Here is a 15,860-nt window from a genome sequence, read left to right as displayed (position 1 = left end):
AGGGGCCCAAAACTGAAGCCAAGATTTGAGGTACGATCTCACCAGCACTGAATACAGGGGCAAGATCACTTCCCTACTGCTGGCCACAGTTTGAGGCCACATAGAGATGTCTCTCCACAGCTGCAAAATTAGGAAACATATGCTTTAAGAACATGTGTTTTAGAAATAGTCAATCTCGGATGGTTGCCTGTCTCATCAACACAATTCTAGGTGTTATCCAGACATCTGTATGTTGTATAATTACTGCCTCGACCTCAGTAAAATTGCTGAAAGCTACAGCAGATAAACTCTACCCTTATGAATTATGCTTTATTAACCTGTCAGTTCTTTTTAAAAAATAATGGGCAGTTCCAGGTACAACTTGACATGTTTCATTACGTGTTGTTATATGTCGCATATATCCTTTTTTATGGCACTGACTAAGATATAATTGGAGCCCAGCGTATCCCACAGCAGTTAGATCACAGAAATTGCAGGCTCTAATCTCTGTCTGTCAGTTGTAATGAATATTATGATGGCTTTGAACACGCAGGTTGACTCTTTACCAGATTAAATGGCTCCGCTTATGACCTGAAAACTGGAATGAAAGAAGGAGCCAAGTTGAAATGGAGCCCTCAATTAGCTTTTGCTGCAAAACTGAGACCAGATGGCCATTTGTTTTAGAGGTGGTGTCAAGGAGAGGCTTGGCCGCTTTGGATGCGACTTGAAATATCTATACCTGGTTGGAAGGCCTCAAGACAAGCCTCTGTGGTTTTAGTACTAAATTTGGGCAGAACATTGCTCTGAACTGTGAGATCGTCTAACCTCCCCGCACAGCTCGAGTTGAGGCAGCGTTGTCTGCCAGCAGTGTCCTCTAGTAATTGTGGTATTATTTGCTTCCTATACAGTCTCATCCATAAACTTGACGCTGTCTACTGCTACTACAACTTAGACTGTACATTTCTAGGTGTCTGTTCTTTAAAGCAATTTGCTAATTTTTATTGTTCTGCAAAACTGGCTTTTCTGGCTCCGTTTCCCTCCCTGCCCCCAAACACAAAACACGCTGGAGGAGGGACATCATCCAGTGTCACTGGGGAGAAAGGAACACCTTAAGCCACAGTCACAAAGCTGCTGGTTTCATTCAGAAATGTAGCTAGGATGAGTGTTGGAGCTGTGGGAAATGAGAATGGATTTTATTTCTGAAAACCAGCACTAAGGTGGGTGCTGTTTTCACTGAATTCTACGTAATGCTTATATGCAAGTACGGTATGCATCAGTGTATTTGTATTTCTTTTATACATGTGCTGCTTTATAATGGTTCCAGGCAGCTGTCGGATACTCACACAGTGTTGTATTTAAAATGATTCCTTAGTGAGCTCTGCGCAGTCATGTGTTTCCTTCATCCTTGACGCAGTTCTCCTAGGTATGGTCAGAAATAGTGCAATCTCATTGCTTTTTGTTGCTTTCCATACTGTTAAAAAGTAGGTGCACTTTTTTACCAGTGTTCCTCCTTTTCCTTGACCATCTAAAACATCCTTGAGTAGTTCATGTGCAAGCCTGGCTGCTTTATCAAGGCTCCTGAGAAAGATTGACCAAGAGGTGATATGACACCAGAAGACCATTCATTGCTTCATTTATAGACCACAGTGGGTATCAAAATTCCTGTTCTCTTCCCATGTTTGCTCACTTCATCTCCAAAGGGAGCTTCCTGTAGGTAGACAGCAGAGGACCTGTTGGCCACAGATCTGAATTCGGCAGCCCAGGCAGCTCATAGCAGCTGGTTAGGGGATTAAGCTTTCATGCAGCTCCTGCGCATTCAAACGTTGGCTTCAGCTTGCTCTGCTTCCTGCCTCAGCACACTAATCGCGATACGAGTGCAGCACAACCACTCATCAAGGGAAGGGAGAGCATTTAAGACTTAAGTCAGCTTTGTAGGCATCGACAGGGCTTTATGCCAGTGTGCTGCTCCTTCACTTGGACCAAGAACAGTGTGTTTCATCTGTACCTTTCAATAGTGAAGTTGGCTACGTGGGCAGCACCCGGCGCTCTGCATCTTTAAGGTTAAATGGTACTTGAAGTTTTTGCGGAGGGTGGGGAAGGCTTCATTTGAAAGGCCACTGGTGTTTTCTGTTGGTTGTCCTGTGAAGCACTGACATGAGTACTCGGGGAAGAGCTCATTCTGTACCATGAAGCTTAATGTTCACACTGTAGTCTCGTAGAACAGCAGAGTTCCTTGTGCCAAGGAAATATATCATCATAGGAAGCCAGCAGACTGATTTCTTTCCTGTTTGTGCCAGCTTCTCAGGAATAAAAGAAGTTGTTCTCACTCATTGTGCTCAAGCGTACAATTAGGTGTATTTATTCTGTACAAAGCAATTCTGCCGCAGAGCATGGAGTTCTTGTGTCCCACCTATGGGTAAAGGAACAGAAAGGAGGCAAGCCTTCCTGCTCTTGTTCATATGAATTTGCAGTTCAATAGCCTTAAATGCTGAGATTCTAATGTGTGGTTAGTCTCTGCTCTGATGTTCTCAGCTGTGCAAGATGTGGAATTTCAGTATCTCCTGTGAGCATGGAGGTGGGCAGAATATTTGTGGTGTGCACTTGAGAATGTTCTCAAGCTTGCCAGCCATCAGCAACAACCAACCCTTTATAATCACTAACATTTTGACATCTGAGGCTTTTCAGAATCCCACTTATGAAGTAGCTGGATGTTATGCCTTTCAGAGGAGGTTGATTTTTTTGTTGTTGTTTTTTTTTGTTCACTAGTTTTTCTTTTTCTGTTTTCTCTAGTGAAGCTGTGGTCTACCAACTTGGACAACTCAGTAGCAAGCATCGAGGCCAAGGCCAACGTGTGTTGTGTCAAATTCAGCCCCTCGTCTAGGTATCACCTAGCTTTTGGCTGTGCAGGTAGGTAAAAGGGGGTTTGGGCAAACAGATACTGTTTCTTCCTTCCTTCCTTTCTTCTGTCCTTCCTTCTTTTGTTTCTTATTCCTCCCCAAAGAGGGGATGTTGGCTGCTGCGCCCAGAACTGAGGTGTCTTTGCAGTTGAAAAGTCTTAATAAGAGGCATTTTAAGTGTGCAGTCACCCTGAAGACGTCATGATACCCGAGTGTCAACTTCATCCTGCAGTCTGACTTTTTTAATTTGGCTGCCTCTCTGGGAGATAAAAGGTGGTGAAAACAAGTCACCTAACGTGTTTATTGAGATCACTAAGGCAACCGGGCAAAGCTCGGCTTTGAGAGGCTTACTGCAAAGTTAATGTGTTAACACGGTGGTAGTTGTTCTTTCTGATTTATAGCATCGCTCTGTAAATACTACAAAGCCATACTGGGAATTTTAACTGGTTTTACCTGAGGCATGCTGTAAAACAGTAGCTGTGCATGTTTCCCATAGCTGCCACTACAGTCCCTGTGGGTGGGCTCATCTTTTCCTAGGTTGGGCAAAGCATTGCTGTTAATGGGTTTGGGTTTTTTTGAAGTAGTCAGTGGGGAAAGCACGATGAGCCTTTTATTCACTTAGATTAAATAGTTCTCGGTGATGATAAAAAGATTAGAGAGCAGAGCTGGGATCGCTTTGGGAGGAAACCGTATCATGCTATGCATGCAGCAACTGAAACTCAGAGGCACCTATAAATGTTTTAACCAACTCTGCATTTTCTTTCTCCTCTGGGGGTTTTAATGCACTTGTAACTAGCTGTTCTGACAACATCTGCTATCTCTGGACTTCAGGAGATACACTGATTGTTCTTGCAACCAGTGGTTTGCCGTTTCATTTAGGTGTTCCCATTTCTAGGCTGGTTCTGCTTAGATTGTGACTCCTAGGAGGAAAAGATAAATTTGCATTTTGATACACTGCAAAAAATGGATTCAGGTTGGAGTGTAAAATATTGACTTGCTTGACAGGCATCTTGCTGAAGTTTAGTGAATTACATGGAAGAACAGAATTGAATTACAATACCTAGTAGCGGCATTTGAATGAAAGGGGCTGTCTGTGAAAGGCTCTAGGGAAGACATGAGCACCAGCTCCAAATGGATCAGCTGCTGATTAAAATAGATGTATAAAAGCACCACGAAACAGAACTCTTCAGAGAAATCAGTAACTGGGATTCCTTATCACCTGAAAGGCAGAGGGGGCATGAATCCAGGAAGGCTTTTGGAGCTGTAGGGCACATGGGGTGGAGGCAGACAGGGTGCTTGTGCCAAACAAACCGTGATGGGTTCATCCTCAAGCGTGTTTCAGAAGGAAGCATCAGGGAGTGCCAGCGGATACGTGGAGTTTTGAAATGACTGCATGTGCATTTTTGTGGTTTAGAAAATGCTGAGGGGTAAAATGGTGTTTGTACTAGGGAAGAAGACTTAGGAGGGAGAGAAGATAAAATTTTAAAAGTGTTTACATCTGCTTGATGCTTGGTAATTGAGTCTCTAAATAAAAATTAAAATGGATATTTAACTATGATTACTGAAACAATTACATGGAGTAATTGAACTGATGGGAATGACTTCCCACGAAGGAATTCTAATTGATCTTTCAGCCATAAATACACGTGGAAAAAATGGCTGATGAGGTTAAAATAAATTCTGAGATCTTGAGAGACGTTATTTCTGAACTCCTACCAAAAAAAGTCGCAGCAAAAAACAATGCGTTAGTCCTTGTGCCTTGCAGGGGATTGGTCAGGTTAACTTTTACAGATCCTTTCCAACCCAAACCATTTGGCAATTCTGCAATTCATATTCTGTGTAGTCAAAGAGCCCGGTTTAATGGGTTCTGATGGAGACAAAGGTTTTTCCTCCTTCATCACTTTCGGCTAGTCTTGTTTACTAATTTCATTTAGTCTATGGAAAAAGCAATATAACTTGTAAATAGAGTAATTTGTCACATGGGCTATAAAATCAATAAAGGAAGAGTCAAAGCTGGTTTCCTTGAGTAGCATTAATCCAAAAAAAGATGGGGGGAGATTGGGCACACTGATCTGTTTGTCCCCCATAGAAAAGATGAGCAGTGCCAAGCACTGCCCAGTAGTTCAGTGACCACTGCAGTGGGCAATATTAGAAAGCTGTCCTCTCTCTGCCCCTGTTCTTTCATGCGCTCTGAGGATTTTCGCTTTGGAAAATTAATGTTTCAATTACTTTTTCAGTGATTTATTCCATGGTAAAAAAGTAGAGGTTTTCTAGCATCGCATCCAGCCCTATTTTATGCACTATTCAGGCAGAAGTGCATAACCGCTGTTTTATTCATTGGTTTGATGGAACTTAATGCTATATATGTGTGTGTATGTTTGTCTGTATATATATTTATAGATGAAGACTTGATGAGATGAGCAATTGATGAAATGGTTGGTGTGGGAGAAAAGTATTGCTACTTAATATTTGAGATATAAAAGGAGGAAGAAAATTGATTTAATATACCATTAGTAAATTACTAAACATATGTGTTTCTGTTCCTCCCTTTCTCTGTATGTGAAATAGCCTGCAAGCTGGCATGCTTCGCCCTAGCAATGCTATTTTGACTACAAGCCTAACTTCATGTCAGTGTTAATATTTTGAAATTATGGGTGTTCTTTGAATTTTCATTTCCTATTTTTTCTTCTCTTGAGAATCTTCCCTAACCACCCATGCAGCTGAAACACCTTTTCCTAAGTTCTTGTTCTTTACACCTTGCTTGAGGAAACATTCTCCTCTAACCTTGACAAATGCGTCTTGCCCGCTTGCATCCGTCCATTCAGAATGTGTCTTGGCTGTGGGTTTTCTGATCAGATGCCTCAACTAGACCAACATCTCTGAATCTCTGTGCTCTCTCCCCCTTTGCATTCTCCACAGAAGTAGGAAGGCTATCTTAAGGTCCTTTCTACCCTCTCTCTAGTTTATGCCCCCCTTCTCATTTGTTAGTAAAATTTTGACTGTTGGCTTACCTCTGCCGGTGATGCCATTATTCATTGTCATGTATGGGTAAAATATTGAGAAGCACCTTTGTGCTTTCTCTAACTTTCTCCAATTTTAGAACTCCCTTTTACAGAAAAATAGGAAGGAAGGAAGATACTTAGAAGTCCCGTAGAGGCCTACCAAAACACATGGTATGATTTGTGAGCTGATGCAGCAGGTTGTTGAAGTGTTCTTATGGCCCTCTTGTTCCCTGGGTGTTTCGATCTGGTGAGGACCTCCAGTCCCCAAACTGTGGAATTTTTTCGGGTTGGGAGGGTCACTTTTGTATGTCCAGCGCTGAGTGTGATGGCAGCCTGGCCCTTGCTGGATGTCTCAGCCGTGCTGCAGTGTCAGTAGCCACAGTTACATACCCAGCAGCTTCAGGGCTCTCCAAGTAATCCTGAACCACAGATCTCGATTTTAAAAAATGTTTCCATCTGCACCCAGTTTTGATGCAGTATTATCAAGTAAAAGTAGTGAATCATAGAATCACCAGGTTGGAAGAGACCCACCGGATCATCGAGTCCAACCATTCCCACCAGTCTCTAAACCATGCCCCTCAGTACCTCATCCACCCATCCCTTAATCACCTTCAGGGAAGGCGAGTCAACCACCTCCCTGGGCAGCCCGTTCCATTGCCCAATGACCCTTTCTGTGGAGAATTTTTTTCCTTATGTCAAGCCTGAACCTCCCCTGGTGGAGCTTGAGGCCATTCCCTCTTTGTCCTGTCCCCTGTCACCTGGGAGAAGAGGCCAGCACCCTCCTCTCCACAACCTCCCTTCAGGTAGTTGTACAGAGCAATAAGGTCTCCCCTCAGCCTCCTCTTCTCCAGGCTAAACAACCCCAGCTCTCTCAGTTGCTCCTCGTAAGACTTGTTCTCCAGCCCCTTCACCAGCATCGTTGCTCTTCTCTGGACTCGCTCCAGAGCCTCAACATCCTTCTTGTGGTGAGGGGCCAGAGCTGAACACAGGATTCGAGGAGCGGTCTCACCAGTGCTGAGAACAGAGGGCGAATAACCTCCCTGGACCTGCTGGTCACACCATTTCTGGTCCAAGCCAAGATGCCATTGGCCACTGCTGGCTCATGTTCAGTCGCTGTCGACCAACACCCCCAGGTCCCTCTCCTCCAGGCAGCTTTCCAGCCAGACTCCTCCTAGTCTGTAGCTGCACAGGGTTGTTGTGCCCCAAGTGCAGGACCTGGCATTTGGCCTTGTTAAACATTATCCCATTGGACTCAGCCCAGCGGTCCAGCCTGTTCAGATCCCTTTGGAGCCTCCCTGCCCTCCAGCAGATCCACACTTCCACCCAGCTTAGTGTCGTCTGCAAACTTGCTAAGGGTGCACTCGATGCCTTCATCCAGGTCATTGATAAAGACACTGAACAGGGCTGGACCCAGCACTGAGCCCTGGGGAACCCCACTTGTCACTGGCCTCCAGCTGGATTTCACACCATTTCCCACCACTCTCTAGGCCCAGTCATCCAACCAGTTTTCCACCCAGGAGAGTGTGCGCCTGTCCAGTCCAGAGGGAACCGAAGGACCGCAGTGATGGATTTTGAAGCAAGACCAGATTGCAAACCTGTGCAAAAAAAAAAGTGAAGTGGGGTTATTACTCCAGCAGTTTTGGCTGCGATTTTCTCCCAGATGCCACCACGTTGACTCTGCTTGACTGCTCACTGCTTTCATTTCATACTGTTGCTCCTTCGTGGAGAACATGCCTTTTTCCCTTATGCCGGAGTTCCTCTGCCCATCATTAGCAGCAGGAGGAGAACATGAAGCAACTGCCCTGTCTTGAAAAGGACATGATAGGAGTAGAAAGTGGGATCTGTGCGGATTTCTTGATTAACCCCTCTGTGCTTCAGTAACCTGTCAGTAAAGGTGAGTAGTGAATGTGAAAGGAGTTGCCGTGAGGCTCTGATTTAAATGTACCTGTGGTCAAAAGTGTTAGGTTGTGTATCTCTATCTGGAGCCCTTTCCTTGAGTAGAGATTACTGGGTTGGCTTCTGGAGCCAAAGAAAACCATGCTTTAGGTGCCTCTATAGAAGCAAATCCCAGGATTACCATCTCATATGGATGATATGTATGTTTCTTTTCTGGGCTTTTCACTCTGAAAGCTTTTAGATGACCAAAAGATCATTTTGGTAGCTTAAAACAGAACAAATGAGCAATAAACTGGAAATAAAGCCTATACAAGAGAGCAATGGGTGTTTGGTTTGAGAAATAATTCTCTTAAAATCAGACAGGTGCTTCAGGTGAAAGGGAAGCTAGCGCGGCTGGCTGCAGCCTGATAAAATCTGTGGCAGGGGAGAATGGGCATAAAGAAGAAAAGATCCCTTTTGTCTGTTACTTTAATAAAATATTCTATTTGCATGCTTACTGAGTTGAAACATTGGGCAGTATAAACTGTAATCACAGCCGAATACGAAATCAGGTAATTTTGTGGTCTTTTCCCCTTTTTAAAAAAAGGTAGGGTTTTATCCTGAAATTAGCTATATAAATCATGACTGAAGTTATTATTGTTCTGCCTCAGCAACAGCACCGATGCCCTCAACCCATATATTTTCTAGCAGTGCCATTTGCCTGGTTTGGGGTTTTTTTTTTGGTTTTTTTTTTTTGTTTTTTTTTTTTAGAAAAAGGGGGCTAGAAATGCATGCGGGTTGTAGCTTGAATGGCCAAGTTTTGCAGCCTGGGTGAGATCAGCCTGTCTGCTAACCTGAGTGAGCTCAGTGCAGCTATTGATAGTAGCGATGCTTTATTCCCAGCATGCTGTAATGCTGTCAGCAGCTACCACTGACCTTTTATTTCCCGTATATTATGCAGAGATCATGTCATCAAAACTTCAGATTCCCGAGTTCTTACACTACATACATCATCCTCTAGCATGCTATGTTTTTTCTCCCTGTAGGACCCACAAATCTAGCAGGTTGGATAGGGGGATGGGAAGGGGGTTCCTCAGGGCTGCAGAGGGGCAGGATGGACTGCCTGCTCTCAAGGAGCTTCACAAAATAAGTGGAAGTGGTGAACAAGTGGAGATGGACAGAGGAGAGAGACAGAACACCTCCAACATGGTCAAAGCTGAAGGTTTTACTGGGTCGGTTTTAATCTTGGTCAGGTCTCCCAACGGCTTCAATGTGTTGTTGCAAACTCTTGACTGAGGGTTCAGATGAAGTGGCCAGGATGGGGAAAACATGGGGCAGTGCTGATTTATGTTGGTTTTACTACTTACAGCTTCAGAGTTTGAGATTACCAGCTCTGGGATGCTGTACTACCTCCTAAACACTGCTGATTTTGCTTTTCCACCTCTATCTGCATACTGGCAATTGTGTAGCTCCTGCCCTGAGCATAGACCACCACTGCCAGCCCCAGGTGGGCTTTTGGCAGCCTGGACTGAGATCTGCATTTGCTACTGAGGGACAAATCCTCACTGAACGTGAGATCTTCCTCCCAGTGCTGCAGTTTCTCCCTTTTCTTGCCTTCTCTGTCTCTCCGTATTCCCTTCCCTGCTTGTGCGGTGACACTGAACAAGAGCATTTTCCAAGAAAGTGCTTTTCCTTCAAAGATGGTTTTGCCCTTCCCCAGCAGCTTTTGCATGCTTTTTAAAGATCTTTCTTGTGCACCATCATCAGCATCACAGAATGGGATTCGCACTCCGGCTTTGAAAGCTGCCACCTTTCTTTCACTGTTGAGTGGCCACAAAGCTAACAATACCGCTCCACAGCATCCAGTGTGCCAAAGGACTCCTGTTGCTATGTCAACAGCTTTGTTTTCATTTGCAACTATTTACACCTCCCTTAAGATCTCTGCATCACCCTGATGCACTCACAGTTCAAAGTCACATGTGGCTTCTTTATAAGCATCGTTCAATTTTGCTAATATACCTGATGGCCAAGTGGGACCACTTTGGACCAACCTTGTCCAGTGAAATATTGATTTTTCTGCTGGAGCAGTGATTTCTGTTTTCCAAGCATCCTTCTGTAGAGCCAGCCTTTCATGCTGCCTCAGATCTGAGTGAGTAGCCTGGCTTGTCACTCAGCTCAGAAGAGTGATGTGATATTAATGACGAAGAAGGCAGTATGCCTTTTGGGGAGAGCATTAATGTTTTCCAGCTGAAAGCAAGGTCTTACCTTAATAGATTCTCATGGATAAATACTCGGCTCTGTTGAAAGCCTGCAGTGACTCAGAAAGAATCTATTTGTGCGAATTTATGATATGTTTAGGGTGGAGTTAGACGGCTTCTTTGAGCTTAAGCTACAGGATTACCTTAAGCGTACAAATTGAGCGCAGTACTCAAAGGCACAGGGAAAAGTTGGTGTTTCTTTCAAGCCTGTGGAAAAACTTCACATCAGTGCTCAAAATTCAGCCTTTATGAAATCAGTGAGGCATGAGGCAGTCCAGGACTTGCCTGTTACCCGCATTAAACTTTACTTGCAGAGTGTCTTTTCTTCTTGCGGATATCCAAGAATCTTCCTCCGGTCTGTGATCTCTCAGGCTGTTGGCAAGGGAGTAGGGGATAAGGTCTGTATTTTGGAAGTGCACACTTGTCACCTTATCATTTTGACTCATTCCAGACTTCATTGCAAATGTTCCTTCTGTTGTAACCTTTGAAATTCTTCCCAGAAAGGGTCATTGGGCACTGGCAGAGGCTGCCCAGGGAGGTGGTTGAGTCCCCTTCCCTGGAGGGGTTTAAGGCACGGGTGGATGAGGTGCTAAGGGACATGGTTTAGTGTTTGATAGGAAGGGTTGGACTCGATGATCCGGTGGGTCTCTTCCAACCTGGTGATTCTATGATTCTTTGAAAGCATCTATAGCACAGTCACTTGAGAGTCGTTTGGAGGAATCTGTATTTTTGGCTAATGTGTTTGTGATTTCTGTCTCCCTGGTACTTACGGGGGGGAAATGCGGACCTTAGTGGGATTTTTTAGGTTAGAACACCATCTTGAAGCTTTGACTTAAAAGTCATCCCTTTTCTTGGATGCTGGGATGTGACTGAAAGTCGTGAACTGTACCTCCTACCGTCCTGGTGAAGACGATCTTTCTGGCACTGGGAGGTAGATCACACTCTGCTTCTGCTCAGGGCTGGCCAGCAGGACAGCTGCAGCTGTGCCGTGGCATTTAAGCCTACGATGTTTGCAGTTAAGCTGACTTGCCTGTTTCCACACATCAGAGACGCTACCAGATAAGCCGGACACTGCGCAGTGTCGCCCTGCCTTGCTGCAGCTGCTTCCTAGGAAATCAGGAAGGGACATGAAACCTCTCACAGGCACGCAGGACATGTTGTATGTGAAAATTTCACACCAGCTTCAGAAAAAAGCCCAAGTAACTTTTTTTAGTTGCACATAAAGCATAGTCTCTGACTTATGTCGGATAAAGCGTTTGCAATGAACAGTGAGAAACAATATAAAGACCCGTGGGGAGTTTCCAAACTTTAACCCAGAGGTCGTCACACTTCAGTAAGAAGTGAACGAATAAAATGGGCTTGAAAAGCTCCATTTGATTTTCTGGAGGAAAGGATAAATCTGTCATTAGCAGAAATGGGTGTGCTAATTGTTTGCTTAAATATTCTTTTCCTGAACATTTTGTCTTCCGACTGGTGTAGAAGTCATTTAGTCAATGTTACACAAGTCAAATTAAAATTTAAATGAGCCTTGAAATTCAGGAACGGAATAGGCAACTCCAAGATTCATCTTTTCCTCAGAATGCCAAATTGCTCTTGCTGCTAGCTATTGCTCTATTCCTTGGAGTTTAATCCTTTCCAACCCTGGCAGTTTCCAAAGCTGCAGTTTTTCTGGTAGCTCATTTAGAGGAATTGCTCGTTGGAATGACAGCGTCTATAATGGCTTCCTGTGTTATCTCCTGTGCAGCCTGCTGCCTTGATTAACTGTTCCAGCTTTTTATTTGGGTACTTTGAACACTTAAGACTTCTATAACATACACTACACTTTCCGTACAAACCAGTGAAGGTTGCCAGGTTGTGTAGGAGAATCTGTAACCTGCACATGCTGTGTGGGCTCTCGTTGCGAAGGTACCTTTTGTGTCTGAGCATGTAAGCGGTGTGCGTATTTTTAAGAGGAGCGTTTCTGAACGCTTGGGCTGGGTTGAGAGCAATGCCTCTGGAGAGGCTCTGTTAGCCATTTGAAACTCAAGGTGACAAAATAAGACTGTAGTTATGTCTGGAAATCTAGCAGGACTTCACATGACCTATTCCATTACCTAGCTAGCACACACTGCCTCTTTTCCGCATTGGATACCTGTGTATTGTCGTGTACTTCCCCATGTTTACATCCTTGTCTGCATACGCCACCAGATCTTTGGGGTTATGGTTTAAGCATTTTTACCTGAAGTTTGAATATTAGCAACTGTGACGCTGTATTTAATATCTCTTCCAGTGGGGTCTGCTTTGAGGGCAGTTCAAGTCCTTAATCAGGTCATCATCTCCGAAACTTAGTAGAAGAAGGCTTGTATCTCCTCAGGCTAGTGAAACAAAATGTAGTTCTGGACCAAAATTAGGTTTGACTGATAGTTTGGCAAACTTGGGTCCTCAGCTGCATATTGTAATGCGTGTGGCAGCAGCCTGTGCTTTCTGTAGAGCCAATCTGACTACTCTGAAGCCTGGTTGGTTCTTTATGTTTGCCGATATGACAAAAACCTTAAAGCTATTGCTTCATTAGTGCATGTTCCAGTTCTTACCTACCTTTCTTGATACCTTAAGCCCTTATCTTCATGATCTTGACCTCTTGGAGCTCGTGGTCCCTAGGAGTCTGACTGTGCTGTCCTTTCCCACCCTCACAGCTCCATGACCTGCAGAACCTCGAGTCATTCAGGAGCCAGAGCTGACACGGGTTTGCACTGAGATCAAATACTGTGTACAATAAGTACCCTGAATTGAAAGAGATCTGTTGGACAAATGATGGAGTGCTTTCGACTTCGAAAGATGTATCTAACAGTCAGATAAGACTCCTGGTGTGCATGTGAGAAGTTTCTGATCTTCAGAGATGTAGTCTGTTAGACAGCATAGGTTGAAGCACCTTCTACTATAAAATGACAGTTCTTCACATGTTATAGGTGCTTTGAAACTCATTTTGGGCATTGACCTGCACAAACTAGTGCATATAGAGCTGTACACGCGATATAGGAGAAAATTTGGATTTAGTGTCTGAGTAGTAAACAATTCTTTTTTTCTCTTTCAGATATAAAGAATGAATTCTTCCAAAAGCAGCAGATTGTTTCTGCTGTTGTCTTCATTGGGTTTGTAATATTAGTAAATCTCCCTTATGTGCGCTGAATACTTTGTTTCTCCAACAGTCTGATAGATGGCAATCTTTGAATTGCATAGAAAACAGCTATCCTTTATTCCTGTGAGAAACCTCTGTAGCTCTTTAAAACCATAAAGGTCAAAGTTTCAAAGGACTTCTAGAGAAATCTGTTTTTCTTCCTCCTCCCATCAGAGCTCTTCTTTTCTCAACTGATTAAGATCTCTAATGTTTTATGTCTCCTCCTTCTCTCCTTAATATGAGACAAGTTATTTAGGGCGGAGGTTTTATGGGCTGGTGTGTCAAAAGCTTTAGACAAGTCAGTAAAAAATATCCCCAGTGTGTAAAGACCATTATCCATAACCCAGCAAATGTCATCTCTAACTTCAAGCCATAGGGAATCTGTTGAATACAAAGGTTAAAAACCCAGTTGGCGGTTCCCATCAAGGCTGCTGTTCCCTTCATCTGTTCAGCAGAGGGAGATATAGATCTTTAGTGAAATGCTAGTGTTGATATACATTAAAAAAAATAGTGCATTTGGTGTTCGTAAGGTGAAAATCACCGCCTGAAGCAGGGGATAGTCTTCCCTGCAGGGCTCTGTCGAAATATTTCAAGTGCTAGCCTGAAACTCTCTGCTGTCACATACCTGAGCCTTTCCTCAGCAGAAGGAAAGGTGGGAGGTGCTTGTTGTGCTGTTGATTTTACCAGGGATTAAACTGAGGCTACCAGACATGTTTAATCTAGTCTTGGCTCTCTTTAATTCACTTTTCTTGAAGTGAACCTTTCTAGTGTTGTTTCTTTTGTCATCTAGTCTTCTAAACAGAACACTGTTAAGCGTTTTCCTTCTCAAAGCGGTGCTCTTCTTTAGTTTAAGTAAAAACATGGGCTGATTTTGTGTTAGATTCCCTAAATATGATTTTTGGAGGCTAAATTTGTGTTGGATTCCCTAAATACAGTTTTTGGAGGTGGTGTCGCATCATCTGTATTGAAATGAGATTGACTTGTCATCCCAAAATGCCCACGTGCCTTCCTCTGCTTTAGAAACCTCCTTTTCATCTCCTCGCTAACATCACAGGCTCTGTGCCTTCCTCACTTAAAAGGTTGGGATTGTTTTTTTCAGATTTTGCTACCAGTAAAATAAGTCATACAGACCTGGCTTAATCTTACAAAGTCTTCAGAGCATGCTGTAAGAGAAGAGCACGTGGAGGAAGATTTGACCTGCATGGAGAATACCTACTGACTCTTGTGAAGTTCAGTGCCTCTTTAGGTGGCCATTGAATTTTTAACATCTATGAAGAGGGTTTGTGCAGGAGCTCCTTGGGAGTCTCGTACGACAATATTTGAGACCATTTTGTCTAGACAGAACTGCAGCTGCAAATGTGAATGAAGTACCCCATCCCAAATCAGCTCAGACACACACGTGAAATATAAAATAAGGGCATTGTTGCAGTTTGCTGCTGTGGACCAGAGCATTCCTTCTAGAAGAGATTACTGGAATGCCCCAGGGCAACAAAAAATGGTGATTCAGAGAGAAACTGTTCCTTTACTGCAAAGGGAACTCCTGGTAAAAAAAAGGAGGAAAAAGCAAATGCATCAAATGGGTAATTTTGTCTTAGTTATAGAAACACAGTACTTGCAATTTCTGCTGGAACAGAAAATTGTGAATACGAAGCCATATCCAGCAAACATTTTAATGTGCTTGTAATGATGGCTGTTGGGATAAAATTTTCTTGGTTTATTGGGGCTTTTTTTTTTTTTTTTTTGAAAGGAAGAGGTAGAAAGGAAAACAAAAATATGGGTTGGCTTTGCTGGCGCTGCAGTGTTCTACAGGGAGATGTTGGGGTGAAATGGATTTATTTCTGTTCTCCCTTCCCCGTGTGATTTGTCATGCTGCAAGTGGAAAACAGCACACTGCATTCTTCAGCAGAATGCTCTGGATAGTTCTGTCTGTCAAAGGTTCTTTGCTTCAGGCTGTATCAAACCCATTTTTAATCTCCTTCCGTACAGTAAGGGAAATGGTTTGTAAAGAGGGCACTCATGTCAGCTCACTGCTGTCAATATTATCCAATTTCTTCTTCAGAAAATTCTTGCGTTAATTTTTAGTGCAGGGCTTTGTTCACTTGAATTCCAGTCCACTTTGTTTCCTGTCCCTAATGCGTTGTTGCCTTTTCTCTTTTCCCAGAGCATCTATTTCCTTTATGTAGTGGAAACTATCACACTGCCTTCTCTCCCTGAAATGGCTTGTGATAGACCAAAGCTGTGCTGGTCAGATCCTTTCCTGGTATTACTCTGTCAAGTGAAATAAATCTCTCTATAATGTTTCATTGGCTGGAAGGTTTCCTCAGCACTCTTTGTCAAATGCCCAAATGCCACTTTGCCTTTCTGTTACTATAATGAAGACTCCCCCTTTTTTTTTTAGCATACACTCTCTTCTGCCGTGGGAGAGACCCAAGATTAGAGAGTCTTTTTTTTATGATCCCTGTATGAAGGTTCACCTGTCTTATTGAGTTGAATTATTCCCAAAGATGGAGTGTTCAGCTGTCCTATATTCCCAGTCTTCTCTGGGGATGTTCAGGCTCCAGTCTGCCCCTCTGCCATACAGGAGGTTAAATATCCACCCTAAACTTCTTGGAGAAAGCCACCTCAGTCACATGAAGATCTCATAAGTGCTGTTGTTTGGTAGTGACAGGCTTGGCAACATCTAAAGGTCAGCAGT

General features: G+C 43.5%; 1 protein-coding gene across 3 annotated transcripts in view; it reads left to right on the top strand.

Annotated features, from left to right (window-relative positions):
* COP1 (COP1 E3 ubiquitin ligase) overlaps positions 1–15,860 on the top strand; it is a 134,205-nt gene that overhangs the window by 71,995 nt on the left and 46,350 nt on the right. For all 3 annotated transcript variants that reach the window (XM_069862616.1, XM_069862615.1, XM_069862617.1), the window contains exon 15: positions 2,770–2,886. In XM_069862616.1, the coding sequence (XP_069718717.1) occupies positions 2,770–2,886 (117 nt within the window). The remainder of the gene's footprint in view (positions 1–2,769; positions 2,887–15,860) is intronic.

The sequence above is a fragment of the Phaenicophaeus curvirostris genome, chromosome 8 (genome assembly GCF_032191515.1).
Source record: "Phaenicophaeus curvirostris isolate KB17595 chromosome 8, BPBGC_Pcur_1.0, whole genome shotgun sequence".
Classification (NCBI taxonomy): Eukaryota; Metazoa; Chordata; class Aves; order Cuculiformes; family Cuculidae; genus Phaenicophaeus; species Phaenicophaeus curvirostris.
Note: the sequence above shows the minus strand (reverse complement) of the source record. Positions and strands in the feature narration are given on the sequence as shown.